Here is a 27,403-nt window from a genome sequence, read left to right on the forward strand (position 1 = left end):
TTTGTAAAATAAATTGAGTGTAGGGCTGCCACGATTAGTCGACTAGTCACGATTACGTCGACTATCAAAATCGTCGACGACTAATTTAATAGTCGACGCGTTGTTTGAAGCTTTGTAAGATCCCAAAAGACGCAGGAATAATAGCAGGATTTAAGAGTGTAATAACGGACTGAAACAGAAGATGGCAGCACTGCATGTACAAGGATGCCAACTGCCGTTAAACCCCGGAGAAGAAGAAACTGTGTCCCAGAATTCATAGTGCAGCCCAGCTCAGTTTCCAACAATGGCGGCAGCTACTTAGTTTTAATGTTACTCTTATTATTCTTTCTGGTCACAAAATAAACGTTTAACATATTTTATGTTAATGTAGCTGTGTAAACTTGAAATATCTGCTCAGTTTATCAAGACACCACATATTTTCAAAAGTGCTCCGAAGTTTTCAGAGACGTCTGTTACCCACTAGCTCGATAGTTAGCCGGGGGCAAGGCTCACTAGAGCCTGTGAGAACACCGGACTCCCGGCAAATCGTTTTCAAACCCACCGCCGTCTTTCGCTACTCAGGTTAAACATGTAATATAAGTCACTTAGATAACTTAAAAATGTTAGTGTTTGGCTTTTTTCAGTATTTGTTCCTGAGTAAATCGGTTTGGCTGAGATTAAAGTTATAGTTTATACACAGCTGAATAAACGTCAAGCAGACAGCTGATTATCAGAAGTGTGAGATGCTTGAGAATATACTCCGGTGTCCTGTTATATTTTAGATAGCAAGGAGCAGACGGCTGAGTTTATTAAACTTCACCGAAACAATCTGCAAATTTCATTTAAATTTAATAAACTATCTTGTCTTTATTTTTAGTTAGCACATACTTTAAACACTTAAAGCTGTAAGCTAATGATAGTTATATAAGAGCAGATGCATGCTGGTGCAATAAGCTGTACGTTTTACGTTCAATGGATGCATGATCTGATTAGTCGACTAATCGCAAAAATAATCGGTGACTAGTCGACTATCAAAATAATCGTTTGGGACAGCCCTAATTGAGTGACTCTTATTTATTGTCTTCATCTCCGTCTTTCTGTTGAAACTTCACTAATTACTTCCTCTCGCTCCTCTGTCACTTTGTAGAAAACATACTGACAACAGCAGTGAAATCTGATCTGATGCTTGACAAACTGGTTTTGGCCTTGAAAGAAGAGCTGGCAGGAGATGGGGCGGAGAGATTGACTGCCTCCTGAGAGCAGGGGGGTTCAGAGGAGGCTCACCTGCTCAGATACCTGTGTGAAGACACATCCTATTTTTTTTTTAATCAAGTACTGCTCAAATTTGACATCACTTCCTTCCGGTCTGCTAGAAGGAGATGCAAAGAGAAAAAGTAAATGTCCACTTCTGTGCTGATACGTTGATGTTTATTTTTGTAAATACACACTCATCCATGCATCATATCCAGTCTGCCATATGGTGCTTCTTTAGTTATTAATATTGTGTAAAGCTGATTAAGTAATACACAGTTAGCATTTTAGCATTACTACCTGCTGTTTTGATCAGTTGTCCATACTGATGCTGTCAAACTCTAAACTATTGGAATAATCATGAAAAGTGTATTCTGTCAAATATCCTGAGTCAATTCGAAATTAAAGTCAAAATAAATGTCGGTGTCAATAACCAAGAGTCTCATTTTCATAACTTCCCTACAGCAAATTAGCAAACTTTCATTTCCAGCAGTAAAATAAGACGTTATTTCATATTCAACTGTAATGGTGACAAATGCTATTATTACAGTACTTATAAAATTATTACTGCCCGTTTTTGTAAACATACATCACAGAGCGGAGGAAAAGCCAACCCCGACCCCACAAACCTCGTCTCCTTCTCCACAAGCAAACATTCCCCTCCTCTCCAACTCTGCGCCTACAACTGACTCTGGATCAGCTTCCACACCCAGCTCTTCTCCAGCCGCCAACCCTTCTGCTGACAAACGTAACCCCCAAAAACTGACCTGGGATCAGGATACGGCAACAAAGCTCCAGCAGTTTAAACTCTGCCCCCTTTTCCCTAAAACCCAGCCAACCTGTAGAGTGTCACGGAGTGCTGAAGGCAGGGTGTTGGCGCAGCGCGTGGAGAGAAGTCGCAGTTTCAGTGTCACGTATCCGTCCGCTCGTGAGAAATTTCCTCGTGATTTGCTTGTCGCTGCTAAACACAAAGGTAAGTGCCGAAACAAATAAATTAGCTCACATTTCACACAGCAGTGACGCCCTCGTCTATCCTTAGTTGCGGAAATTTGTTGATGAAGTTACGTTTTTTTTCGTCAGTTGAAAGCGTTAATCTCATTCCGGGCTAATTGTAGGGTCACGTCACATTTAGGTTGTCATCTTAGAAAAGAAGAACTTTTGGGGGGAAAAACTTTGTTATTGTGTTTTTCTACACTTAAAGGTTCAAATAAGACGAGTAAATACAACGTAGGCGGAAAAGCAGAGCGTCAGGCGCCTATAACGTCTATTTGGCCGTTTCCATCGAGCCCACCAGTGCCAGGACAACGGGACTGCACGCGCTTATTTGCGTGCGTGTGTCCATCACCTTCTTTGCTATTTTTTTAAGTGCTCAACAGGCTTAATGTACACCAGCTTTTTGTAGATAGGTCCTTGTTTAAATTCATCAGATAAGAGGAAAAACTCAAAGGAATATTTGCGGCATATTTTATCGCACCAATAAGGAGTTGGATTTTTAAAAAGCGCACATTATTTTTCCGTTTTCGGTTGTAAGCTTTCCTACTTTAGACTTTTCTAACGTGCTCATACTGTAGGCTGTATACACGGTCTTTTTTTTAACAGGACTGCAAAATGGTATGTGTGACCAGCTGATAAGAGCAGAAGTGACTGTGTGCCACCAGGACAGAGTGGGACAAGGACACAGGCAGTCAGATTATGTTGCACAGGACATGCATAGCATGCTGCTAATTTATCAAAGCAATCATTTGATCGTCATGGTTTCAGATACAGACTGTGCATGTGCAAAGAAGACTCTGCAAGAGCACAAGGAATTCAGATATGGAGCAAATAAGTTAACTTTCCACCAAAATAAAGCCCCCACAGAACCAAATAACCACAGTGAGGCTGTGAAATGTGTTGTGCAAAGACGTGATGGGAGTGCTGCAGAGCAAATGTACTCTGTGGAAAATGATGATCAACTCTCTCCCAACAGTTCTTCCCTGTTTTTCCAGTGATATAAGCTAGGGGGCAAACATTAGGATAATAGGCTGGTGATATAATAGAAGAGATGGTAAGAAGACAGGACAGAAGCTAAATAAGATGATTTTGTGATGATAATAACTTCACTTATATAGTCAAAGTATTTGCAATGGCGTTTTCTTTCCTTTCTTAGCTGAGACAGACTTGTCTGGACGTCCTCTCCTCCTCATGTAAATTACAAAAGCCTAAAAAGAAAACGGGACCAGCAGTGGAGAGAAAAGGGAGGACGAGGAAGCGCTCTTAGGTGGCACACTTGCTGCTCACCTTTCCTAATTGCATCAGTTCAGTGGCTGACAAACACAAATTTAGAAACTGCAACAAGAAGACATTGATTTTAGATCAGCCATGTGACTGTGACCTTCAGAGCATTTCCTTTCCTTCTCTGGGATAATGTTGGAAGAGAAACAGAGGTCTTCCAAAAAATTTTGTTTTGAGCAGCTGCTAGTCAGCACTTGGGAGATTGATGGGTGTAAGAGGAGGTTAAATTATGGAAATGTACGGTCTTTGTTGATCTGCTGAGTATGACTCTACAACATAAAGACTGTTTCTAGCCGCTCACTGTGGTTTCCATGAGTGATTCATGGCTTTAGTATGCTCCACTCCCTCTCTGTGTCCCTCCTCTTCCCCTCTCTTACCCAACCGCACTCTCCCTCATCTTCCTCTCTCCCACTCACTGTCAGCTTAAATCCTACTTCAAAACTTTATGTCATGTGATGTATTTCTTTCCCTTTTTTTCAGTTTTGTCACTCTTTCATTTTCTTTGCCAGTGCTGATCTCCTCCACCTCATGCCTCTTCCTTCCTTTCTCTGTTGCTTGTTTCTCTTTACTTGTCAATGGAGTCCACACAGTTTTGCAACAACAGAGCCCATTTTGTGGTTGCTGTTTTCAGCTTGCATTTGTGATCACACATTTTGTTTCCAGCCTTTCGTTTCTGGAAAATCATCAAACGCCGGAGTCACAAAGTGAAGGGAGGTTCTGCTCTGTCTTGGGCAAGTAGAGGAAAAGTATTGGTTAAAGCAGGTTCACACTGTGTGCAGTGTGTTTCTTCGAGGACAAAGACTTCCCTGTGGGTGTGTGACTCGTACAGGATGTTTTGCATACTGGAATTCACTGCTTCTAATTTAGGAATAAAAAAATGCCTCTGAAAATAGGCAGCTGGCTTTGTAGTGCATTACATGACCCCAAGCACACCAGTGTCCAGCATTCAAACAGGTGGACGGGGGGTGGGGGGATTGTTAGAAGACAGAAACCAAGTCATACATGCTGTAAACACACACACAGTAGAGGAAGCTCTGATATTAAGACTTAGAGTGTAGTTATAACGTACTGCATGCGTGTGTTTTTCATACACGCGTACTTGTATCACTGATTCATTTTGTACTTTACCCTCATGGCTCAAAACATAGTTAAGCAGCTTAAGCATGATCTGGTGGAACTGGCAGTTGGCTCACATTCAAAGCCGAGGTGCTCACATGTTTGTGTGCTTTGCTCATTTCATTCCCCAAAGATCATCTTCTTGACACTGAATGGTAGCCGAGGAGCGCTCCTTGTGTATTTTGGATCCCTACGATCTTTCCTGCAGTAGCACCAACACAAGGAAAAAATTCTGATCACAAAATGTTCACGTTACTTAAAAATCAGTTTGCAGAAGCTTTACTTGTTAGCAGAAGTCGAAGTGGAACGTAGCTGAAGTTTATTGCGTAACCTCACTTGTAGAAAAGGGAGGAGAAGGAGTGTTGGGCGGAAAAGGGAAGCTCACCATGGGCTCGAGTGTATAGAGTAGAGAGCCTATCTTCAAGGGAATTTGTAAGGGAAGGGATAAACGAGAGAATGCTGGGGAAAGTGCAAGGACGTGACGAAGCGTGTCCAGGAACTGAAGAGTGTAGAGAATAAAGGAGAGGTCTAAACTGACTGGAGGGCACTGGAAGGGTAACAGGAGCTTAAAAAACAGAAGAGCTGTATGAAACAGCAGTGTTTAAACAAACATGCGATTGCTGAACACTTTCTGATGAGGACAGAGAAGATGAAGTGAAAGAAGCAATGGGTGAAAGGACGCAGCAAGAGAGCATGAGACGGAGTGTAAAGCACTCCCGAGGTCAGGAGGGAGAGGGATGCTCCGAGAGCTGACAACAAAACGCGAGGGATAGTTGGAGACAGGCGGGGAGAGCCAGAACAGAAAGCTCTTTATCCTTGGAGCAGAAGAAGCTCCACGGGGAGTTGGTGCCCGCAGTTGTGAATATAGGTTTTTAGTGGTTCTCTGGAAACATTTGTGATTTCCAAGTGGCCTGAAACCATAACTAAATTAGGTCAGAAACAACAGGATGATTAGCCAGTAACTCTTGTAGGTTTTTAAACAAAAATACAATATAGATTGATGTTTCCAGCATTTACAATTTGAAGATCTGCAGCTTTTCTTGTTCTTTTTATACATGAAAAATCTAGTAGTTGTGTAAATGTGAGTTATTCATGAACAATCCGCATATTCTGGCCAAGTTTGAACACTTTACTTACACACCAGGTGGTTTGTTCTTATGTTTCTGCAAGTCATGAACACAATGATTGGGATACACACCTTCATCACTTACTGCCTCGCCCCACCCTACACTAACATTTGCGTTAGAATATGATCTTTCAGTAGGAGCTGGGAGGCGCCACCTTTCTCTCCCCTGCCTGACCTTTCAGCTGCCCTTCTTTTTTTCCATCTTTGTTCTCTCTTACTGTCTTTCTGTCTGCTTTTGCCTTTGTTTCTCCCACCTTTCTCTCTCCCCCGGTGCCTTTCTAACTAGGTAAACCATTCTCCAGTGGTTGTTGGCCTATTTCCAGCAACTGTGCATTCCCCCTGGCTCGCCTTGGGTTGCTGTGGGGAGGCACTGTGATGGAGGCGCTCGTCCTGATCTTCTTTTTCTCCTCTTTGCTGCCAAACTCCGAAATACCACCAGCTGAACAGGGAGACACATTGTTCTTGCTTACATTCTTTATAGTGACCAGCATGTCTCCCTTTCACACAAGCAAAAATGCTAGAAGATACCAGATTAATTGACCAATTTAATAATTTTGTATATAAAATGACACGTGAAAAATACAGATTTTCTCACAGACCCATCAGATCATTGGCAGGTGTCTGTTTTTGTCTGTCAGTCCAAAATCCAAAGATAGTCTTTCCCATATCAAGTATGGTGGAGAAAATCAATAATTTCTCATGTTTCTCATGAAATTACAGGAAATAGTAGTTTCATGAAAAACAGAGGGGGGTAAGTGGTAAGCTGTTACTGGTTTCAGGACAGTTTAGACAAGCTAAGTGGGGCATCAAATTTGACAAGTAACTAGGGGTGCACTCAGATCTCCTCTTATGGCAGCCTTTCAGTTCACAGACAAATGCTGCAGGGCATACATGACAGTTTTGCTAAATTTGTGTCCCCCATCTGGTTTGTTTGGTGTAAGGTGGCCGCAAAGCTCAGTCGGAGCCCTCTCTCTTTAATGTTATCTTAACTTTTGTGTCTGGCCTCATGCAAACAACATTCAATCCAAGGCAGTCGTTACTAAACGCTGCTTCTGTTTCTCCCCCATGGATCAACAGCTTTTCTTCTTGTAAATTTCCACCAGGAGCATGATGGAGAATAATCCCAAAAAGAATCTTGTTGCAGTCTTGGGGGAAAAAAAACTAATCCTGTCAAGATCCCAGATCTTTGCAAAAGTCTTATAGTCTATGACTGAAAACTCAGACCAACCCATTGTCTCAGGATGTCAGGGGATGCCAGACTTTTTAAAGGTTTCCAATGTGTGAATGTTTATGCCAAGTGGAAAATCGCTGCCCTGGTTTTTTTCTTTCAGGGGCAGGGGGTTAAGGCGTGTCCTTTCTGAGAGCACATGATACCCCTGCTCCGATATTCCACCTCACACAGCACAAATACCTCAGATAGTGTGTTTAATATGGGTGCCCTTCTCTGGAAATACATTTCTCTATAAACAGTGACACAAGTTTATAGATGTATCTAGGTCGTCTTAGTCTAAGGAGCTTGGAAAGAAAAGCATCTGGACTTCTCCAAGTTTCTTGAAGACATTTCACCTCTCATCTGAGAATCTTCTTCACTTCTAAGGGAACACCATTGCTCCTAGACCTGAGGAAGCTTCTGGGATGACAGGAGAAACGTCTTCAAGAAACTTAAAGAAGTCCAGATGCTTTTCTTCCAAGCTCCTCAGGCAACAGTAGAAATAGCTCAATTGGCCAATGCACAGTTCACCTTTAAAAAAAGTTGAATTCAGTTGTTTTGTTCTTGTTTTTTCAGACAGAAATAGCTGTGAAGTTTGAGTGCACTTACCATATTCTTGTGGATTTATCCTGTTTATCTGCAAGTGAAAGCTAATTTACAAAGAAGACTTAAAAAAAAACTGACAGGAAACTTCAAACACCTGGACAGTCACCATAGCTGTGGCCACACAATATATAATGCATGATGACATTAGAATGTGGTCTATATTCAGGCTATAGAACATTAATGCTTCGGTGCTTTAAGATGGCAGCAGTGCAATGCAGTATGCACGAGAGATGTAATTCTCCTGTTGAGGCTCCATTAGAGCACTTTGTGTCCATCAACATCAGCTCAAGTTTCTGTGTGTGAAAATAAAGCAGGAGGGGCCACTTTGTATCCATTTGAATTTGATCATTTGACTTTGTGTGTGCTTCAAAGGGGACAGATGCATGTCCTGTAAGCGTATCTCTGTGTGTTTAGTCCTTTTACTGCCCCTCAGAAAATACTGTGAGGCTAAATGTTGCATCATGTCTGTTGACTTTGTTGGCTGGTACTAGCCAGAGCCTTGTACTGACTAGAAGTTAATGGTTTCAGTCAACATGCATGCACAAGTGAAACATGAAGTTCTGGATGTTTCAACTAACTAGAGCTTGTGTTTCTGTCCTTATGTAAATCCTGAAGATGTTGAAGATCTGTGTTTTGGTGTTAATGACAAGTAAGTAAAACTCAAGTCTTTTAATATAGTGTGGGGGAAAAAATTGTATCACGTTTTTTTTTCTTTTTCTTTTTCTAAAATGAGAAACTTAAGTTATTTTCATTCATTTGTTAAATCGGAAAGCATGACCAGTTAGCTTCACTTCCTTCTAACAGAGCTTGCAAGTCTCTCTCCTGTCAGAACATTGTACAAATATTTGAGGACTCCTGATAACGTGGTGGGGGGAGAAAATAAACAGCAGAGTTCATGAGTGGCTACAGATATCATCTGGTCACCATTTCAGTCTTGGTTTAATTAGGTTTACAGTAATGCAGTACTGTGTAAAAGTATATGCTTCTTTCTGATTTTCCTTTTTCTTGCACATCAAATTGAAAAACTAGACAAAGACTACCTGGGTAAATACAAAATGCACTTTTTAAATGATGATGTAATTTATTAAGGGAAAAGGGTATTCAAACCTACCTGTGTGAAAAAGTAATTGCCTCAATTATTAAATCATAAATTAAAAAATACTTGATGATTGGAGAAATCATGCAGGAAGTCACAAAAGAAATCAGAACAACAACTAAAGAACTGCAGGCCTCACTTAGTCTTAGTTAAGGTCAGAGTTCATGATTAAACAACAAGAAAAAGATCGAGCAAAAATGGCATCTATTGGAGAGTTCTAAGGAGAAAACCACCGCTGACCAGAAAGAACCCAAAGGTTCTTCTCACATTTACCAAAAAAACTTGATGACCCCCAAAACTTTGCAGAAAATATTCTAAACACCGACGAGATTCTAACAGTCAAACATGGTGGCAGTAGTGTGATGGTCTGGGCTGCTTTCTGCTCTCTACCAGAAAGTCCTGAAGGAGAATGTCCATCCATCAGTTCATGTCCTAAAGCTCAAGAACACTTCAGTTAGATATACCACGTGTCCACCTGTGAATGGCTCAAAATACAACCCCCCCCCCCCCCCCCACACCCACCCACCCAAAAAAAAACAATCTTGAGTGAAAACTGATCGAGATATTTTATTGTGACCTCAAACCAAACTCTTTCACACAGGGTCAAATAGGTCTGGGTAACTTTTCTCCCATGATAAATAAAATCCTTTTTTTTTTTTTTTTTTTATTGCATTTTAGTATTCACTTTGATTATATTTGTCTAAAAATAAAATGTTTTATCAGAAACATTTAAGTGTCATTAATATGTTACATTAAAAAAAAAACAATAAATGAGGAAGTGGGGGGAAATACATTTTCACAGCACCGTATGTGGAACTAATTTCTGACAGTGTAGTTTCCATTGGTAATGAAGCGAGGCTTCATCAAGTGGAAACTAGAGATGATATTTGGTGAAACGGAGCTTTATTTATAATTTTAAATACGAAAGCTTTAAGGGGTATTTATGAATTGCCACTGAGAGAATTTCATTGCCTGTCTTTGAATGCTGCATGAAATAGTTTAACATCAGCTTCCACTTTCAAGATCTCTTATCAGCAGCACGAGATTGGCTCTGTTTCACTGTTGTGTCTGATCCCTTGCAGTTGTGTCCCTGGTGTTCGCAGAAGAACAGAACGGTAAGTACAGTCCTGGACGTCAGATTCAATAGAGCCTAATGTTTGAAACCTGTCCTCCTGACACTTAGGCATGCCACGATTTAGTAACTCTGATAATACCACTGATGATAACACTACTTAGATGTTTCTGAATGTTTCCCGTGTGTCTGCTTTTAACTGATCCTCTTTATTTCTGTTCCTACAGCGGAAGATGACCCCTTCACCTTTGGTAATTATCTGTAAATTTATTACTGTCTTATGTCAGTTGATTAAAGTAAGAAGATGATGCCTTATATTGATTGTTGCACCCTTATATAAAAGAAGAATGCAATATAAATATTGTTGGGTAAATGTCTATAATATTTATTTACTTGTTGGTGCATCGATTTTTGTCTGACTTTTTTTTTTTTTTTTTACTTCAAGTTGTTGTTGTTGTCCAATGGCTAACATGATGTGTTCGTGCAGACTATCACAGACTGCGTGTCGGAGGCCTCATCCTAGCTGCCGTTCTCTGTCTCATTGGCATCACCATCCTTCTCAGTAAGTGGCAAAATACTCACAGATACATGCATTATACAAATATATGCACAGCTATAAATAGACTCCATCAAAGGCACGCAGTCATCTTTGCTTCTTTTCTCTCACTTCAGGCGGCCACTGCAGGTGCAAGTTCAACCAGAATAAGAGGTGATCTGTCATCGAAATATTTAAAAAACATCTGTGTAACAGGAGTAAACTAACGCTGCGGCCACACCGGAAATGTTTTGCAGCAATGTGCCCACCAGAGACCACAGAAAGTGATCACATTTGACTACAAGTGACTACAGGTTAAATAACCGCTGGCAACATGAAGCGGCCAGGACCTGAGATAAACTTTTCTCACATTTTGTGTGGCACTTCCAGCTAAGCGATTGAAGCAACTGCCAATGAGAGCACAGGATACTCCTGACAACTGGAGCCTCGAATATCTGCAACCAGCCCTCAGTTTCAAAGCAATGCACAAGAAACAAAGCACTTCCAGTGTGGACGGACCTTAATGGCACCGCATATCAAATATTATCTTGCAAGTCATGTTAGGCTTTTGTTTTGTTTTTTTCAACCCCAATTCTTGAATTCTTGCTTCTCTTTGCAGGCGGAGGACAGGAAGCAATGCTCAGCAGATGCTTACCGATCAAGGTAATGCATACATCCTGATTAATAATAATAATAATAATAATAATAATAATAATAATGGATTGGATTTATATAGTGCTTTTCAAGGCACCCAAAGCGCTTTACAATACCACTATTCATTCACTCTCGCATTCATACACTGGTGGAGGCAAGCTATGGTTGTAGCCACAGCTGCCCTGGGGCAGACTGACAGAAGCGAGGCTGCCATTTCACGCCATTGGCCCCTCTGGCCAACACCAGTAGGCGGTAGGGTAAAGTGTCTTGCCCAAGGACACAACGACCAGGACAGAGAGCCCAGGGATCGAACCGGCGACCTTCCGGTTACAGATACGCTTCCCAACCCCCTGAGCCACGGTCGCCCCATTGACAACACTCTTTACCTTATTAACTGGTTCACAAACTAAAGGTGCACCAGTCGACCGGCCAGAGACTGTTGTCCAGCATTCTCTCCCTGAATCAGTGACTGACTGGTCAGCCTCACGTGTGTCCGATTACAGGCCAGTCCATTTAATGTCCCATTCGGCACAGTGTGCAGGCTCCTCTCAGAGAGCAAAGATAAAGTTCTTCTAAGTGGGGGAACAACCACATAAATGTTTATAACAAAAACACTCATTAGACAGTTAAACTGAGTGAAAAAGAGGAAAAAAGTTTGATGTTCTGTCATGTGATGAAGTTATAAATATTGGAAATGGAATATTTTGTTCCTGTATAGGACACTCTATTTCAGCTTTTTAATGCATACCTATGAGTTGTGTGAAGCCGGATAAACAACTTCTTCTCTTATCAACATATTCACAATTTTATCACCCACTTGGCATCCTGCCTAGATCTCAAGTTATATATACTCGGTCCATCTGCTTCACTGTAGACATCCCCATGTGTCTCTCACACGCACGCACACACTGACACAGAATGGAAAACGCTCATAGTGCTGGACTGAGATGGCACAGACCTCGCTGTTCAACAGGTGCAGGGACTCTGGGAGTCTGGCAGGCAGAGAAGGGAAGGAGAGAGGAAGGCAAAAAGTACTGCTGTTTCATTTAACTTTGCATTTTTTAGCGTTTTTTTTTTTTTTTTTAACACAGAAATATTGTTAATTTGTATACTCTGTGTTGGAGCTGTTGATACTGAGGCCAAGCTGTTTTGATTTTAGCAGCTTTAATATAGGACAAACACACAGGTGGCCCATATGGAAAAAAACACTGGGTGTGTATACAGGCAACTCAGCAGGATCCCACAGGGACATACTGCACTGTTAGGCAGTTTCCACTCACAGGCCCACACACTCTTCCTCTTTCTGACGTTCATTCTCAGATGATGAGCAGCATATAACAAAGAGTGGATTTTCTACAAAGAGCCACAAACATTCATCATTTTACATAAAATTATGATTGCTACGTTGTTACGGCCTCACTTGCCATGATGGGGTTGAGCTGGGGGGTGTTTTTTATTTGTTTGTTTTTGAAGTATTTTGCTTCTTCTTTCCTTTTTTTAATGCCTAATAAAAAAAGTCACACTTTTCAGTAGTTACTTCTCTAAATATGTTTACTGCTGTCACAAGATCCCAGTTAAATCTGCAATGTTTTGTCACAGTGTTCTCTAAAGTCTAGAGGTTTAATTTTTTTTTTTTTAAAAATGCAGTTTGAGTTATATTGCAGATTAAAGCAAAGTCATGCAGACCCTACTAAAGGACCCCGTTTGTGCCTCATGTTGGCGATCATATTTTCAGGAAGAAAGTCAACCATGCTTTCCTTTGTGTGTGTCTCTGTAGGTCGTGCCTGCGACTGCTAGATGTCAGCCAGAACACACCGACTTCCCAAATCTGCAAGCAACAGACACCGCAGAGGATGAGCACTGGGACTCGTGACAACCCACAACACCCTACTGTTGTTTATTTAGAGAGATAAACAAAGAGTAGTCTGTGTGCACCTGATCTGAGGTGTGGCGCTTTCTACCTGAGCTACTGATCTTCAATCCGCCCCTCAACCCATACACCCACGTTCAAAAACATATATATATACATATACACACACGGTTTTGCCACTTTCATTTCAATCAGTTTACCTTTTGTGATACTGCACACTGTGTAAAAATAAAAATGAATAAATCGATATTAACCAGCTGTGATACCCAGCTGCTCACGACAGAAATTGGTCATTGACACACAGGTCTTTTTTTATGTTAGTAGTTTTGAATGTATCTAAGTAAAATAGTAGCACAAACCTATTCCCAAATAAATGTCTCACATTACTCCTCATACCTGTACTGTATGTCTGAGTCAAACATTGATGTAGATGTTAGTCACTTACTGTGGCCGGCCTAACCCTGTGTGCTTTTGTGTGAATTATATGAAATCCATGTATTCATGAGTAATTAGGGTGCTGCTGGGAATTCATCAAAATCTGTTCGTTTCCATGTTTTGCCTTTTGAAAGAGTGTAGTGGATTGCACTGTTCAGAGAGTCATGTTTCTATAAAAGAAATGCTGAAACACCTATGTGCTCTTTACTTCTTACTTTTTTACAAAGGGGCTTTTTATGAAGTTTCAAATTAAGGCCTGCTGTACAATACCAGTATACCGAAGGCAGTAATACAGAGACAAAAATGATGTAGTTGTTGAGAGTGAGCTGTGTTGTTTCCAACAATTGAATGAGGCTTAACTGGATACGTTTCTCATTGTACGCTGTGTGTCTGATTTTCTGAAAGATGTTTTAAGGAGTAAAGAATTGGAAAGATTCACCTCATGGGTGTAACAATCTGCAAGCAGTAGGTGTAGTGAAGGTAGATGAATTTAAATACCTTGGGTCAACGTTCTGACGCAACGGACAGTTTACAACACAGGTGGGGAATACAGTGCAGGCAGGGTGAAGTGGGTGGAGATGAGTGTCAGAGGTGGTTTGTGACAGAAAGTGGTAGTGAGACCTGCTATGATGTTTGGATGAAGGCAGGAGGTCGGTCTGGAAGTAGTAGAAGAATGAAGATTTTCACTGGGAGTGAAAAGGATTAGCAAGATAGAAATGATCATATCAGAGCAATTTGGAGAGGAATAGCTGGAAATGTGTAAACGAGGCATAGGGCTGTTGAATATGGAGCGGTCAGGGGGCAGAAAGACCACAAAGATTCATGGATGTAGTGTAGGAGGACATACATGTGACCGGAGGATGCTAGGGACAGGGTGAGATGGGAGCAGATCCCTGTGGCGACCCCTAAAGGGAGCACCCGAGAGAAGAAGTCGACCACTTTTTAAAAGGCTGTGTACCATGTTATGTATCAACTGCTGATTTCCTCATCTGTTGGAAAAATGTAGAAAAGAATTTGAGGTTTAAGTCGCTGTATACAAGGGTGAAAAAGACAACAAAAAAGTATACAATGAACAAAAAATAAATAAAAATGTGTCACTCTGTGTCGTGGGATAAAAAACAGACAACCTTAAAGTGGAAATCCTCACATTACCTATGTTCAGTGAACACAGGGTGCCACTGCATCCACAAAAACAATCCAGAAACTTCCGTAGCTTCTGTCTTTTAAGATGACTTGAGGGGACGTAAAAGCTGGTTACAAAGTGCTGTCTTTTCACTTTTATTGTTTGAAAATAGTTGTGCTGGTTTTTATATCAAAAAGGGAGCTCACATAAAGCATCTTGTGTAAGCGTTAAAGGGGTTTTCAAAGTAAGTAAATGAATAGAAGTATAATGAGTGGCCTTCATAGCCATGTTCTTTCTTCTTTATTAGACATGCTCTGTCGCCATCTAGTGGACAATCTGTTTCCCCCTGCCTGATTAAGGTAGTGAGACCGCATAATGAGCCTTCCAATCATGCGGTGCCCTCGTGTTTACCCGTGAGATACAGACTTAAATACTTGAGTAACAAAACTACATGGTGTGTAAATCTACAGAGAAGAACTCGACATGAGTCGTTCTTTTAATTAACTGTATGACAACTTCAAACCATAAGACCATAATATTTCTCAGTTATTCACATAAAGGGCTGTTTTCCAGTTAACTCGCAGTTTTTGTGAGAGACCGTCACCCCTGATTATGCCCACCGAGCCGACCCATACTATAGGCTCTATAGGTCCTGATTTACATATGTCCAGCCAGCTATTGAGACCGGAAATTAAGCATATTTGCATTCACAAAATAAAAGCGTACTGCGTTGAAGACCGTAAAGAAACAAGACGGAGACACCATTTTGGATGTGGAAATTATACGTGTTTTTGTGGCTATAGATAGGTATTTTCCGGGTTTTATTGTTGATATGTGTTTCGTGTGACCCATATAATCATAAGATTGGTTTGGTTAAATTGTACATGTGTCTGTGGAGGCTGAGGGTAAAAATAAGCTTGTTTTCATTCTATATTGTCTCTTCACCTGTTTCCAGAGCCTACATAGAAAGGCAGGCATCATCTCGTTTCCTAACAACCACCAACTAACGGACTAAAAATTACAAATTTTAAACATGTATGAACCCAAGACTTATCTTAAAGCATCACGTCACTTTAACTCCAACCATAATCCCTACCATGACAAGTCATGACGCACCCACTTTGCCTGGCAACCACCTAACGACGGACTAAAATTACATTACAGCAGGACCTGAGCATCGCAGGGGGACCTTTTGAAGCACATTGTCCTATGCATTTTTCCTAGGTGCGTGTAAATTACATTTATATGTTAACTATAAGACATTTAATTTTGAAAACCATAATCAAATTCAAGTTGTGAAATCGAGTACAGACCCAGCTGTTTTTGTTTGTTTGTTTGTTTTACTTTTGTATTTTCAGTTTTCTCATTATGACCAATATTGATCAAGACCAAAAATACCGCGGCATGAGCAGGTACAAGATAAAATAAAACCGCGAATATGCTCCGCAGCTCTTTTAATTTGAAAGCGGAAGTGTGATATGCAATGCTCGACGAGGGGCTACGCTGACTGTCAAGCGTTTGGAATAGGACTACGACGTGTAGCGGACCGTGTTCAGCTGTAAAATTAAAAAGGGCTTGGTAAGAAAAAGGAAAAAAAAATTAAATATTTTAGAGAAGTAAGCTATACGCGAACCCGGCGCCAAAAAAACAAGGCTGACTTTCTTTTTTGTGTGAAAACCTAGAAGTTGCATTATGGATTCGGGGAAACACCCATGCGCTCCACCAGCGGGATGGTCCAGTGAGAAGTCCTCCATGGGCCAAGCGCCCCCTCCACCCTACCAGGACGACAGTAACCCTGGCCCTGGATATCCACTGCAGGTAACCAGCACATTTAAAGACACATTTTTTAAGACAATCTAAAAAAGAGAGAGAGAGAGAGGTATTTAATCCAATAAAAACGTTAGTTATATTTTCTCTATTTACCTATAGACTGCTAAACAATGTTATCATGTAATCATGACTTTTCCCATCAGTTCGTTCGGTTGTGTTATTATGATATTCATCCTGCTGAGTTGGTTAGCTGCATATATATATATATACATATATATATATATATATATATATATATATATATATATATATATATATATATATAATATGGAGAGAGAGAGAGATCTAAAGACGAGGTAAGATGTACTCCTTCTATATTTAACCTCTATCAACAACAGTCTCGTTTTTCCATAAATCACTTATCCAACCCGTTTTCCCACTTCAACCACCTGTTTCGTTTGCAGTGGAAATGAGTTGGTCTTATTTCACCTCTGTGTCCTGCAGGGTTATCCCGGGCAGCCTGCAGGAGTAGGATATGGACAGCCTGCAGGAGTAGGTTATGGACAGCCTGCAGGAGTAGGTTATGGACAGCCTGCAGGGGCAGGATATGGACAGCCTGCAGGGGCAGGATATGGACAGCCAGCTCATCCCATGGGTGGACAGTACCCTGCACCTCAGCAGGGTACTGTCGTGGTCCAGCCCACAGTGTATGTGGCTCAGGGTCCTCTAACTAACCCCGTCAATGACTACTTGGGCTACTCCATCTTCACCATGTTGTGCTGTTGCCTGCCACTTGGAATTGCTGCCCTTATCTTCTCCATCTTGGTGAGTCTCAAAAAAGAAAGTTTTTCATTCTTCATGGACTGTTGCACTGCAATAAATACACATCATAAAGCTGTTTGTTTAAGGAGATGAGATGATACCTAAAGAATTCCAAGAGTTCTAAAATGAAATGAAATAATAAATTAAATTTGTCATTAAGTAATTAAATTTGGGAATAAATAATAATTCTACTAATAATCAAAATAATAAACTCAAAGATTACTAATAGTTCTGGTGGCTTTCTTCCACCACTGATGCTTGTGGTTTCATTTATAATGTATTTTGGGAGACCTGGCTACATCAAGTCCACACCAGCACCAATTCAGTTGACTGTAACACTGCATCAACTCAGTACCTTGGATAATCTGTGTTGACTTGCTGTTAGATGTTGGGGTCTGTTGAAAAGCCACAGCAAGAATTTACATTTTAAAATAATTTTATGGTGCACTCCAGGACAGGAACCATGAAGTAATTGATTAAAAAGTGGAATATTTAAAGATATGTTTAATTAAACAAATTGAAATGTTAATTAATTAATGATAAATTTAATGTATTCATTTATTATTTACGCAGTTTTTTTTATTTAGCCCACATTTAGCACATTTAGCCCTCCATAGTTTTAAAACATTCAGTATAAAGTTCATTGAGGTATTAAAGTAAACCATGCTGTTCAGAACAACATCTAACACCCACATGTTACTGCGTGGGAACCAGATTAGAGAACATGCTTAGGTTACCAGAAGGTGTAAAAATTTGTGCAGAGAAAAGGAGAAGTGAAAGATGCAAAGATGTGCAATAACTGTGTGACAAGAATTCACATGGAAATCAAAAAGACTAGGGGAATAAGTAAAGATGCCATATCCAATGTGGCACGAGAGATGAGAGCGAGATGTTTAAAAACAAAACAAAAAATATTGTACCCACAGTCTTGAGGAGGGGAGGATGGGTATTGCTTTTTACTTCCATCTGGAACGAATGGCTTTTTAAATGGTTGGTTTTGGACTTGATTGACCTGAATGTCTTTGCAGAGGGCAGGGAGAAGAGTAAGTAGTGGCTGCATTGGGTGTGGCCATCATAAAACAGCTGGCTGTCTTTTCGAGTCAGCAGGTGTGACTTTCACAGAGACAGAGAGAGAGTAGAGTAGATAACCATTGTGGGAAAACTCAGCAGTAAGAACACGCTGGTGGTGAAACGCTCTGCAGTGCAAGGGTTTCACTTGCATTTGAAAGAAGGCAGCTGTAATTACCGGCGTAATTGAATATAGACCCACATAATTTCCTCTGAGGCACACAGTGAGCAGCAAAGAGGCGTTGTCCTGTAAAAGAGATCATCAGCAACAACCATCCCAGTTATTCAGGGACTAAATCCACCACAATAAGTGAATGCAATATTTACAGGCACGTCCTGCTGTAATCGTTGTTGCTGCTGACGTTGGGCTCTTTGTATTCTGGTAGAGTCGAGATTCTGGCTCCAAGACATAACTGTAGATTTGAAAAATTGTCATTTGCAATTAAGAGCAATTAAAAGAAAGTAGGTCTTTACTGAGGGGCTTTAAAGGGACAGAAAAAAGAATTTCCGTAGGCTGCAAATAAAAGGGGTCTCAAAGTGAATCCAATGTGGAAGTTGCATTCTTTATACCAGCCAGCAGGGGGCAATTCTTATGTTTGTGGTAACAAATATTGTTAAACAGGAATATATGGGGAAAACAGTCTACGGCTCCCTTTATCCATGGTCTCAGTAAAGCCTTTTCTGATGAGTTTATGGTCCCTGGTTTTAAGTGGTATTGAAAACAATATGATGATTATTTTGTAAAATATGGTCATTATTAGTGTCAAGAAGGGCTATAAAGCAGGATGTGCTTAAAGCCATTGCTTTATAGCTGTACTAGAACAAATCTTAGTTTTAGTAACTGTTCAAAGTTACAACAATTAGTCCAGGAATACAAATATGGAGGTGAAAATGAGCAGAACAGCCCTCTTTAATGCCTTTTTTAACACGGTCTCATTAGAGTGCTACTGCATGCACGTTGTCTCTGGAAGTTGTGGTAGTTGATTCTTACAGGATGGAAAAGACACCCTTGCTTCCTCCATGTTTGTAGTTAAAGGCCAAAAATAACCTTACATTTTACTGCATTCGCAGAGACTCCTGCAGAGTATCACTTTTAAATAAAGGTGACTTCTGAAGCTTTAATGTAAATGTTTTTGCCATAGTGACTTGCAATGCACTTCTATGTGACTGTGCACAATGTTTTATATTATGTTTATTTTTTCATCAGTATTCAGAAGCCTACAGAAACACAAAGCGTGCATATTGCCCTGCATTTTCTGTTGTTTTTTTTTTAGCCTTTCTTGAGACAAAGAAAATGACAGATGAAAAAACAGAGTCATTAAGCTTTTAAGCTTTTCTAAATTTCCTGTGCTAGGTTTTGTTAAAGTTATGGCTGAGACTACACATGTCATGCTGTGCTAATTATAACTCGCGACACATACCTTCCAAAGCAGCAGATGCTTCCGAGCTGTTATTTTTAAAATGTTACACATGTATCTTTCAGTATTTACATTGTGGTTGTCCACAGTTTCCCACAGTTGCTGTTGTGAACCTAATTAGAATAAAACTAAAACATATTTTTTACCATTACATAACATTGTAGGATTATTGCTTAAAAATAAATAAATACAATTTTTAAAAAGGCATCTATATTGACCAGTGCGGATTAAATATGAAAAAAATTAGCATCAAATGCTGGGATACGACAAAGGCACGATAAGATCAACAAACTCTATTCACTAAGTTTATGCTTTAAGGCAGAAGATTTAAAATTAATCACTCAAGGCTTATTTCGGCCTCTTTTAGCATTTAATAATAATAATAATGGGTTGCATTTCTATAGCGCTTTTCGGGACCCCTCAAAGCGCTTTACAATACCACTATTCATTCACTCTCACATTCATAAAGGGCACTTATGTAAGGTTGATGATTTGTTGCTCTCCCAAATCATGCATAGACACACTTTCAGTTCGTGCTGGAAGAACATGAACTCCTCGATGTCTCCCTCTCTGTCTTCCTCGTCTCTCCTGCAGGTTCACGCATCCTGGCCCTTGTTTTGTCTGTGCCTACACAAAGTTGGCATTATAGCAGCCCCACCTCTTTCCATTACTATATCACAGCCGCTGGGTCTAACACTTTGTCTGGTGTTGTCTTGTAGAAACAGTATCTCTGTGTTGGGGCTGGTCATTTTGGTCTACATTAGACATAATAATGCAGTTCTTCTCATAGACACTGGCTCTTTTGTCAAGCTGAGGAATTTCAGATTGTTGGTGATCACGCGGTCATGAGGATCTCATCATTTTGGCAATATGGAGAATGCCCACTGATTTATTTTTGTTTTTAATCTGCCTCTGTGTAATCTGTGAATCTCTTAGCTTCAGTACTGACAAATCATTGAAACAGCAGTAAAACCAATTTTATGGCATTTACAGCAGCATGTGCCTGAAGACATGGTACACTTACTGTATGTCTTCAACCTGGCACCACCTGCCACACCACATGTGTGAGGTGACAGACACTGAGAGGTGCACAACCAGCGGAATAAAGACCAAAGGTTTTGGTGCACGCTGCTGTTTGTGAAAGCAACAACGCCAGTTGCAACAGGGGCTTAACAGCTTGTGGCTTGTTGTTATGAACAATTTGAGGTAACGGTGATTCGTGTTTGTTTCCATTCTTTCTAATGGAAAAGTTCCGGGTTTTTCTTCCTTTTCTGTGAGCTTTTCTGAATTAATTGCTTTATGACAAAATACTGTGGAGCTTTCAGTAGCACTACATGCCCCCGGGCTTTCCAAAAATCCCCACTTTTGTCGCAATCAGGCTCGAGCAGTCAGTTACCTCAGCTCCTCTTGCTGACCTTAAAATGTGGCATACATTTTAGTTTGTGTCACATTAAAATGTGATACAAATTTATTTTTGGTCTAACATGGCATTTCTTGTTACTGAACTGTCATGTTACGTATTGAAATCAAAGTGGAGACAGTTTTGTGTTTAACCACGGAGCTACAGAGAGCAACATAAAGGCAAACACTGGTCATTGGCTGTAATGTCAGGTGCTCTGTAGCATCTGATTGAGGTAAATTTAAATATTAAAGTGTAAAATGTTTGATCAACACTAAAGAAAATTAGATTTTATTCTGTAAAAGGATCTTCATGTAAAACTGTCTGTAGTCACCAAAACCGATAAAGCCAAAGTAAATATTTGTTCCGACAGGACTTTACTCAGATCAGTGTGACCAACTACCTGATAGCAACAAGAAGCTGTTTTTTTTGTTTGGTTGTTTTGTTTTTTTACATTATATTTTTTTTTCTAAAGAGAAATAACCACTTTTCTATCTGAACATTACATTAAACTTACTTGAAAATGTTATTTGACAGATGTGAATGGCGTCTTTTCTACGTTCACTCGGTTAAATGAAATAACAGTTGATGACAGGAGAACTGTAGAAAGATGTGAAAAAGATCTAATGAGAGATTATTTTGTTTTCACCATGATAAGTGGTTAGCAAGACATTGATTAGAGCTGTGCAGTGAGGTAAGAATGCATCACTGAGTGTACTGAATCCGGTTTTAACCCTTTCCTTTCTGATGTCTAAAACTTTTGGCATATTTGACTGTAAAAAGTTTATTTATTTAAAGTCATCGCTAACAAATCTAAAAGCAGGGCAACAGAGCAGTGCGAAAAGCACATACAATTGTCACTTAAGTAGACGCACAGGTATTTGTGTAGCACCTATTTTTGTGCAGTGTTATCTGAACCTTCACCTGCCACTTAGTTATAATAATAAAATAATTATGATAATGCAGGTAAATACAATCTTTATTTCAAGTTAAATTGCAAATGTAATGAAGAAAAAAACAATTGGGTTTTTAAAAGTTCAATTTGAGATTTTGTCGTGGTCCTGAGTTGACTCACTGGTTTTGAATACTGTTATCTTATGTTTTAGATTAATTCTTAAGATTTTCTTGTTCTTAGGGTTTGATTTCTGTTTTGTATTTTTAGCTCCTGTTCTGTGTCTCTGTGCCTGTCCTGGTCCCACATCTGTGTTCCCTCCCTGTTGCTGTGTCTGATGTCTTTGTGTTAAGTTTTCGTGTCTTGCGTTTGGTCTGCGTTGCTTCCTGTGTCTTGTTAGCTCTGATTTATTCCTGCTGTGTTATCACCTGTTCCCTATCCTCTCGTTGTCAGTCTGTGTATTTAAGCCTTGCGATTCTCTCTGTCTGTGTCACATCTTTAACGTCATCCACACCTTCTCCGTGTTGTGTCTCATCCCTCTGTGTTCTGGTGAAGTTCTGGTTCCCAGTTCCACTCTCCTAGTCTATGCTTCCTAGTTTTAGTTTCCTGAGTCTAGTTAGTTCATGTTTGAGGTTCTTGTTTTGTTTTTGTAAAGTTTACTTCTTACAAAGAGTGTTTTAGCAAATAACGCAACTGTTAGCTTCCTGTTTCTGAGTACATTTAGGTCCACATCCTGCCCGCAGACAGATTTGTGATTTGGCAGATAATGAAAAACCCCAAGTTCTACTGTGGCGGCGTAGTGTGGGAAACAGAATCACTTTAGAGCTATGCCCAAATGCTATAGCTACAAAACGAGCCCAAATCATCACTCCACACCTCTGTGCTTGACAGTTGGTATGAGCTGTTTGTGTTGATATGCCACGTTTGGTTTTCCCCAAACATGGCACTGTGCATTATGACCGTAACAACCATCTCTACTTTGTGCTTGTCCATCCAAAAGACATTTTTCCAGGAGTCTTGTGAAAATTCCAAACCTAAGCTTTGTTGCTATCTTATTTTTAGAGAGGAAAGACTCTTTTTGGCAACCCTTCCATACAAGCTGTGCTTCTTCTAATTGTACTGTCATTGGCTCTTGAATTTTCTTCTTCTTATTATTATTGTTGTTGTTGTTGTTGTTGTTGTTGTTGTTGTTGTTGTTGTTGTTGTTGTTGTATTATTAGTTTTTAATTTCTTTGAGTATTGAACAGTCTGACCTTTGGCCAAAAGGCTGTGAAAACGTTTTTTCCCATGACTCCATATATATCACAAGTATGTACGTGTTGGTACGTGTTTAACATAGAAATATGCTTCTGAGTTTCAACCACAAATACATAAAACTGTTAAAGAGCAAAATGTCACTCAACCCCCCTGCTGTTAGCCTTACCACAAGATTCGGATGGCTCACAGAGGTGAGTGACATTTTGTGTGGTTAAGATGTGTTGAGGATGTTGTACATGTTCCAGGAAATCTCTAAACTGTTGGTAAACTGTAGGTTGAAAAGACAGAGACAGAACAAGAACATCTGAACAATATTAACTCACTGAATAAGCTAGCTAAACTACTCTTTGCCCGTCACTTTGCTTTCATTTCATTGTGGCAAAACTATGCAGACTTTTTTATCAGCTGCGTTCAGCTGTGCTTGCTGCAATGTTACCAAATCCCATGCAGAAAGAAGACGAAGAAGCAGCACGGGCAGACACACTGATAACCCTCCATTGAGACGGCACACAGATTATACTGTCTAACCTACAACAAGGCAAGCTAGTCAGAAGGAAAGGAGAGCCGTGCTTTCAAAGAGCACTTTCTCGATTTTGGGACACTAGTGCATTAGTCTGTATAAGGCTGCCCTTTCTACAAACCAGTTTGGGCTGTGTTTTTATCAGATTAGTTTGTTTCCCTTGGGCCTGCTGTTCTGTTGAATGGACTGTCTAATCCTGTTAGCCAAGCTCCTTCCTACAAATAATTCAGCTGTAATATCACCATAAGAATATATTTTAATGTTTTATTCCTTGGCTTTTGTAGGAATTTTCCCCCCCTAATTGGCAGCAGAGATGACTCTGTGGTTCTTAAATGTTTGTAGGAAAACAGCCCTTTGCTTTCTTGTGTACAACCTCACTTGATGAGGTTGTGCTCGATTGCTAGTTGTAAGAGTCACTGAATGCAATGTGATGTTGTTTTTGTATGTTGTGGCCCCTATTAGTCTTCAAGGCTTCAAGGTACTTTTTAAACTAATGGATTAGACAAACATTAAGCAGATGTCTCCTCAGCATTTTTAGTGGGAGCTCAAAATAAAGATGGAGGATAGGTGTGGTCCAGTCTAAGTACTGAATAAAGTATGCTAACAACAGCTGGTCTGTTGTTTCTTATTTTATTAAAAGTCCTGTGGTTTCCCACGTTGTCCCAACATGTCAGTTAAAGTTTTCATGTGGCCTAAAAGGTTTTGTTTTTTTTAATGGAGTAAATATTGGATTAAAACTCTTGGTAAACTTCTATTTAAGAGATAAAACGATGGGAGTGCTTCATATTGCCTCAGTAAATATTCTGCAGTGTGGCTCTTAAACAGCAATTGCTCGCAAATTACAGTTTACCCATAAGTAGTAATCATCACATAGAGTTCCTTCTCAGTGTGTGCATATCACCGTCATGGGCCATTTGTTCCACAGTCTCAACAGTCAGCTTGTTTTCCGTAAGTTAAACGTTCTTGCCACACCTCTAACAACATAACAGTTGGTACAGTAATTTAGAGTGTTCTGTGCCATGATTGTGTTTGTGAAGAGTTACTGCTAAGCTTTTGTGTTTCTGAAAGTGCATGCATCAGTTCCTCAATACTCCGTTTTCAAATTTTCCAAAGTGAAAAATAATCTTTGTTTACATCATCATTAAGAGGGAACAGGATGCAGGATGAGATGAGATGGCTGATGAGAAAAAATGAACTTGATGCATGTCCACTACAGAGTAATGCAGAGTGCAGAATCATAGGATGCCAACAATACTTGACAAAAGGGTTTGTACTAAACTGGAGAACCCAAAAATCCAACAAAGGATGTAACTAGAAACGTACATATGAGACACAATTTCTTTAGGCAAGGTAAATCTAAGGCACATTAGGAGGAGCAACGGGCAATTTGAAAGGAGGAAGAGGAAGGTGGGACTCACAGGAAACCAATGGGGAATGAGATATGGGAAAACATCACGACGGTTAGAAGAGACAATTGACTGTGAAAGTAAAACAGGAACCAAGCAAGCAATGCCACACAGCAATAGAAATCCCCACAGTAAACATGATGATAGAGGCAGGGGCACACGCACTAACACAAATCCAAATTAGGGAACACAGAGGGACACAACCAGTTCTTACCAGGATACTAAAGCCAAAATGTAACCAAAAACTCCAAATAGGGAAATGAAAACCTGAACCAGAACTCAGAACAGCAATACACATCCTTTCCTATCAGCCTACCTCTCTGACATGTCTTCCCAATGTGTTGTTTGTGTAAGTTTGGTCAGAAGGTTCCTTTGTAAGTGTGCATGCGCCATTAGCGTGCTGCCTGCTGTAACCTATAATTTCCTTCGGGATTAATAAAGTATTCTGATTCTGATAATCAAGCAGGAAAACTTGGTTTGGAATTCTTACTGAGATAATGTAAAACGTCCTGGCTTGCGTGGCTATGCTACTTCTCATTCTTTTTATTATGTAATTTAATAATTTTCTTTACATTATGAATGTTGACGGTTGTAGAATGTCTCAATGTTCAAACTGCTGGAAAACATTACATCTTCCACACGTTTCCATTTTCAGAAGATCAGAGTATATGCTTTCTGGGTTTTTAAGCTCTAAACAAGTATCATCCTGTGTAGTGGAGGTCCAACAACCAAGAGCAGCAACAACAACCAAATTGCTTTGTTTTTCTTCCTTATCACTTTCAGACTCGGGAATCCAACCACGTTGGCGATCGGATGTCAGCGGAGCGGAGCAGCAGGACAGCCAGGACACTGAACCATGTGGCTTTGGGACTCGGTATTGCTGGCCTGATCCTCACAATTGTTTATGTGGCAGTTGTGATAAATGCCGTTGGCAAATACTGATTTAACATTTTTTCTATATTGCCTCTTCATGCTCAGAAACAGGTTATGTGATCATATCAGGAACATTATTGGCTTTCAGGATGACGTTTTATTGGAAACTTTTTAAATTTGTGGCCCCTAATGTGCTGAAAAATCTTTGACGTTAACCCTATAATGGCATTTGTATCATATTTGCCCTCTTTCTCATCAACATAATCAATACCTTCCATAATTTTAAAATGTTATGGACAAAACTCTTTTTTAAAAGAGTCTAAATTTAACATTGTTGTTAACAAAAAATTGTCAAAAACGCCCAATGTATCAAATGTGATACAAAGAAAATATCTCATAAATATCTCATAAACAACATAATATAGCACAGAAAATGTGGATTTGGTTATAAGGGTTATTAAACATCTCAGTTCCAAAACAATTTGAATTTTTTCTGGTTATTTTTTGATGGGTTGGGTCTTACAGAGTTAATCAAATTATTATCAACAGTGATTGGCAATTTATTGTTATGATCTTGCTGAATACATCCAAATCACTGCAACCCATTACTCTTCAGCAGTGTGAAGACTAGCATCTATTGCCAAAGATTCATATTTACTAATCAGTTATTTTGCTTATGATTTGCTTTTGTATGTTATCACGCATCTATCGTCACATTTTTGACATGTATGGGGTTTTGTTTCTCAATTTTGATGCCTTATGAATGAGAGTTTATTGTGCTGTCATTACACAAGCAGAATTCATGCCATACAAAGTTTATGTTTCATGATTAAATGGCAAATGATTATCACAACTTTAGGTTGTGAGATTAAAGTTTGACTTTGAGTTTTGTGAAAGTATTAAAAGGCTAAAATGTTTACGAACATTAAAATTCCTCACTGATGGAGACATGTGTTTTGTCCATGTTGAAAAACAGTGGAAGACTGAAGTCTGTTGATCATCAGTTTTGCAATCTTAAACAGGATGTCATAGACTGTTTAGAGGAGTGCAAAGCTTCTCACGAAATCAGCAGTAAAGTAGAAACAGTTGAGGCATTATGAGGAGCAGTTCAGTCGGGCTCCAATTCGCTCTGTATTCAAACTTGTGTAGGTATCGCTGGTGTTCTGTTGCGCTCTGTGTTTTCTTTGTAGCCAATGCTTAAGACTGTATACCAAATTTCTTTATAAATAAAGTTGAAGTATGTCATGAGAAAAATGTTTGTGTTGTTTAATTGGATGAGTTTTATCAGACCAGTTTCAGAGCCTTCCCATAGAAACCTTGGGAACACAACTGTGGAATAAGTGAGTTTGCAGCTTAACTGTTGAATACATTATTTTACAGGTGTACAGGTGCATTTTAAAGAAAACTGTTTCTGTTAATACACAACTACAAAATTATTCCATTAAAAAAACAAAATGATTTGAGTGGATATTATTAGCTCCCCCACCCCCCTAGAAACCATAACACAAACCAGCGATGGGTTTTATTTTCCAATGTACACACGGTATAAAAACCTCAAGGGTCTGAGTGTCATTTGAGAAAGCATCGTGCCAAAACAACAAGTTTAGACTTGAGCGGGGCCTGCACTTCCA

General features: G+C 39.8%; 2 protein-coding genes across 4 annotated transcripts; both read left to right on the top strand.

Annotated features, from left to right (window-relative positions):
- Positions 1 to 1,917: 1,917 nt before the first annotated feature.
- fxyd3 (FXYD domain containing ion transport regulator 3) lies at positions 1,918 to 13,420 on the top strand. Its single transcript, XM_026183786.1, has 8 exons — positions 1,918 to 2,203; positions 8,178 to 8,211; positions 9,741 to 9,773; positions 9,958 to 9,981; positions 10,218 to 10,292; positions 10,403 to 10,439; positions 10,885 to 10,928; positions 12,697 to 13,420. The coding sequence occupies exons 2-8, from the start codon at positions 8,178 to 8,180 to the stop codon at positions 12,714 to 12,716; spliced, it is 267 nt and encodes an 88-aa protein (XP_026039571.1). The 5' UTR covers positions 1,918 to 2,203; the 3' UTR covers positions 12,717 to 13,420.
- Positions 13,421 to 15,073: 1,653 nt separating this feature from the next.
- LOC113031585 (major prion protein) lies at positions 15,074 to 27,026 on the top strand. 3 transcript variants are annotated; one of them, XM_026183783.1, is made up of 6 exons: positions 15,074 to 15,154; positions 15,303 to 15,571; positions 15,706 to 15,925; positions 16,030 to 16,165; positions 16,622 to 16,942; positions 25,683 to 27,026. In XM_026183783.1, exons 4-6 carry the CDS (start codon positions 16,040 to 16,042, stop codon positions 25,839 to 25,841), a joined length of 606 nt encoding a protein of 201 aa, XP_026039568.1. In that variant the 5' UTR covers positions 15,074 to 15,154; positions 15,303 to 15,571; positions 15,706 to 15,925; positions 16,030 to 16,039; the 3' UTR covers positions 25,842 to 27,026. The 3 variants fall into 3 exon arrangements, with proteins under 3 accessions (XP_026039568.1, XP_026039569.1, XP_026039570.1); XM_026183784.1 differs by having other exon boundaries at positions 15,797 to 15,925; XM_026183785.1 differs by having other exon boundaries at positions 15,079 to 15,154; positions 15,512 to 15,571.
- The last annotated feature ends 377 nt before the right edge of the window (positions 27,027 to 27,403 follow it).

Source organism: Astatotilapia calliptera, chromosome 11, assembly GCF_900246225.1.
Source record: "Astatotilapia calliptera chromosome 11, fAstCal1.2, whole genome shotgun sequence".
NCBI lineage: Eukaryota > Metazoa > Chordata > Actinopteri > Cichliformes > Cichlidae > Astatotilapia > Astatotilapia calliptera.

Excerpts from the sequence above, each read along its gene's own strand:
- fxyd3 (XM_026183786.1), top strand. The coding sequence starts at position 8,178 with ATGTTGAAGATCTGTGTTTTGGTGTTAATGACAA. Across the intron at positions 8,212-9,740 it reads TGTTTTGGTGTTAATGACAA|TTGTGTCCCTGGTGTTCGCA; the intron begins GTAAGTAAAACT and ends GATCCCTTGCAG. Across the intron at positions 9,774-9,957 it reads GTTCGCAGAAGAACAGAACG|CGGAAGATGACCCCTTCACC; the intron begins GTAAGTACAGTC and ends CTGTTCCTACAG.
- LOC113031585 (XM_026183783.1), top strand. The coding sequence starts at position 16,040 with ATGGATTCGGGGAAACACCCATGCGCTCCACCAGCGGGATGGTCCAGT. Across the intron at positions 16,166-16,621 it reads GCCCTGGATATCCACTGCAG|GGTTATCCCGGGCAGCCTGC; the intron begins GTAACCAGCACA and ends TGTGTCCTGCAG. Across the intron at positions 16,943-25,682 it reads CCCTTATCTTCTCCATCTTG|ACTCGGGAATCCAACCACGT; the intron begins GTGAGTCTCAAA and ends TATCACTTTCAG.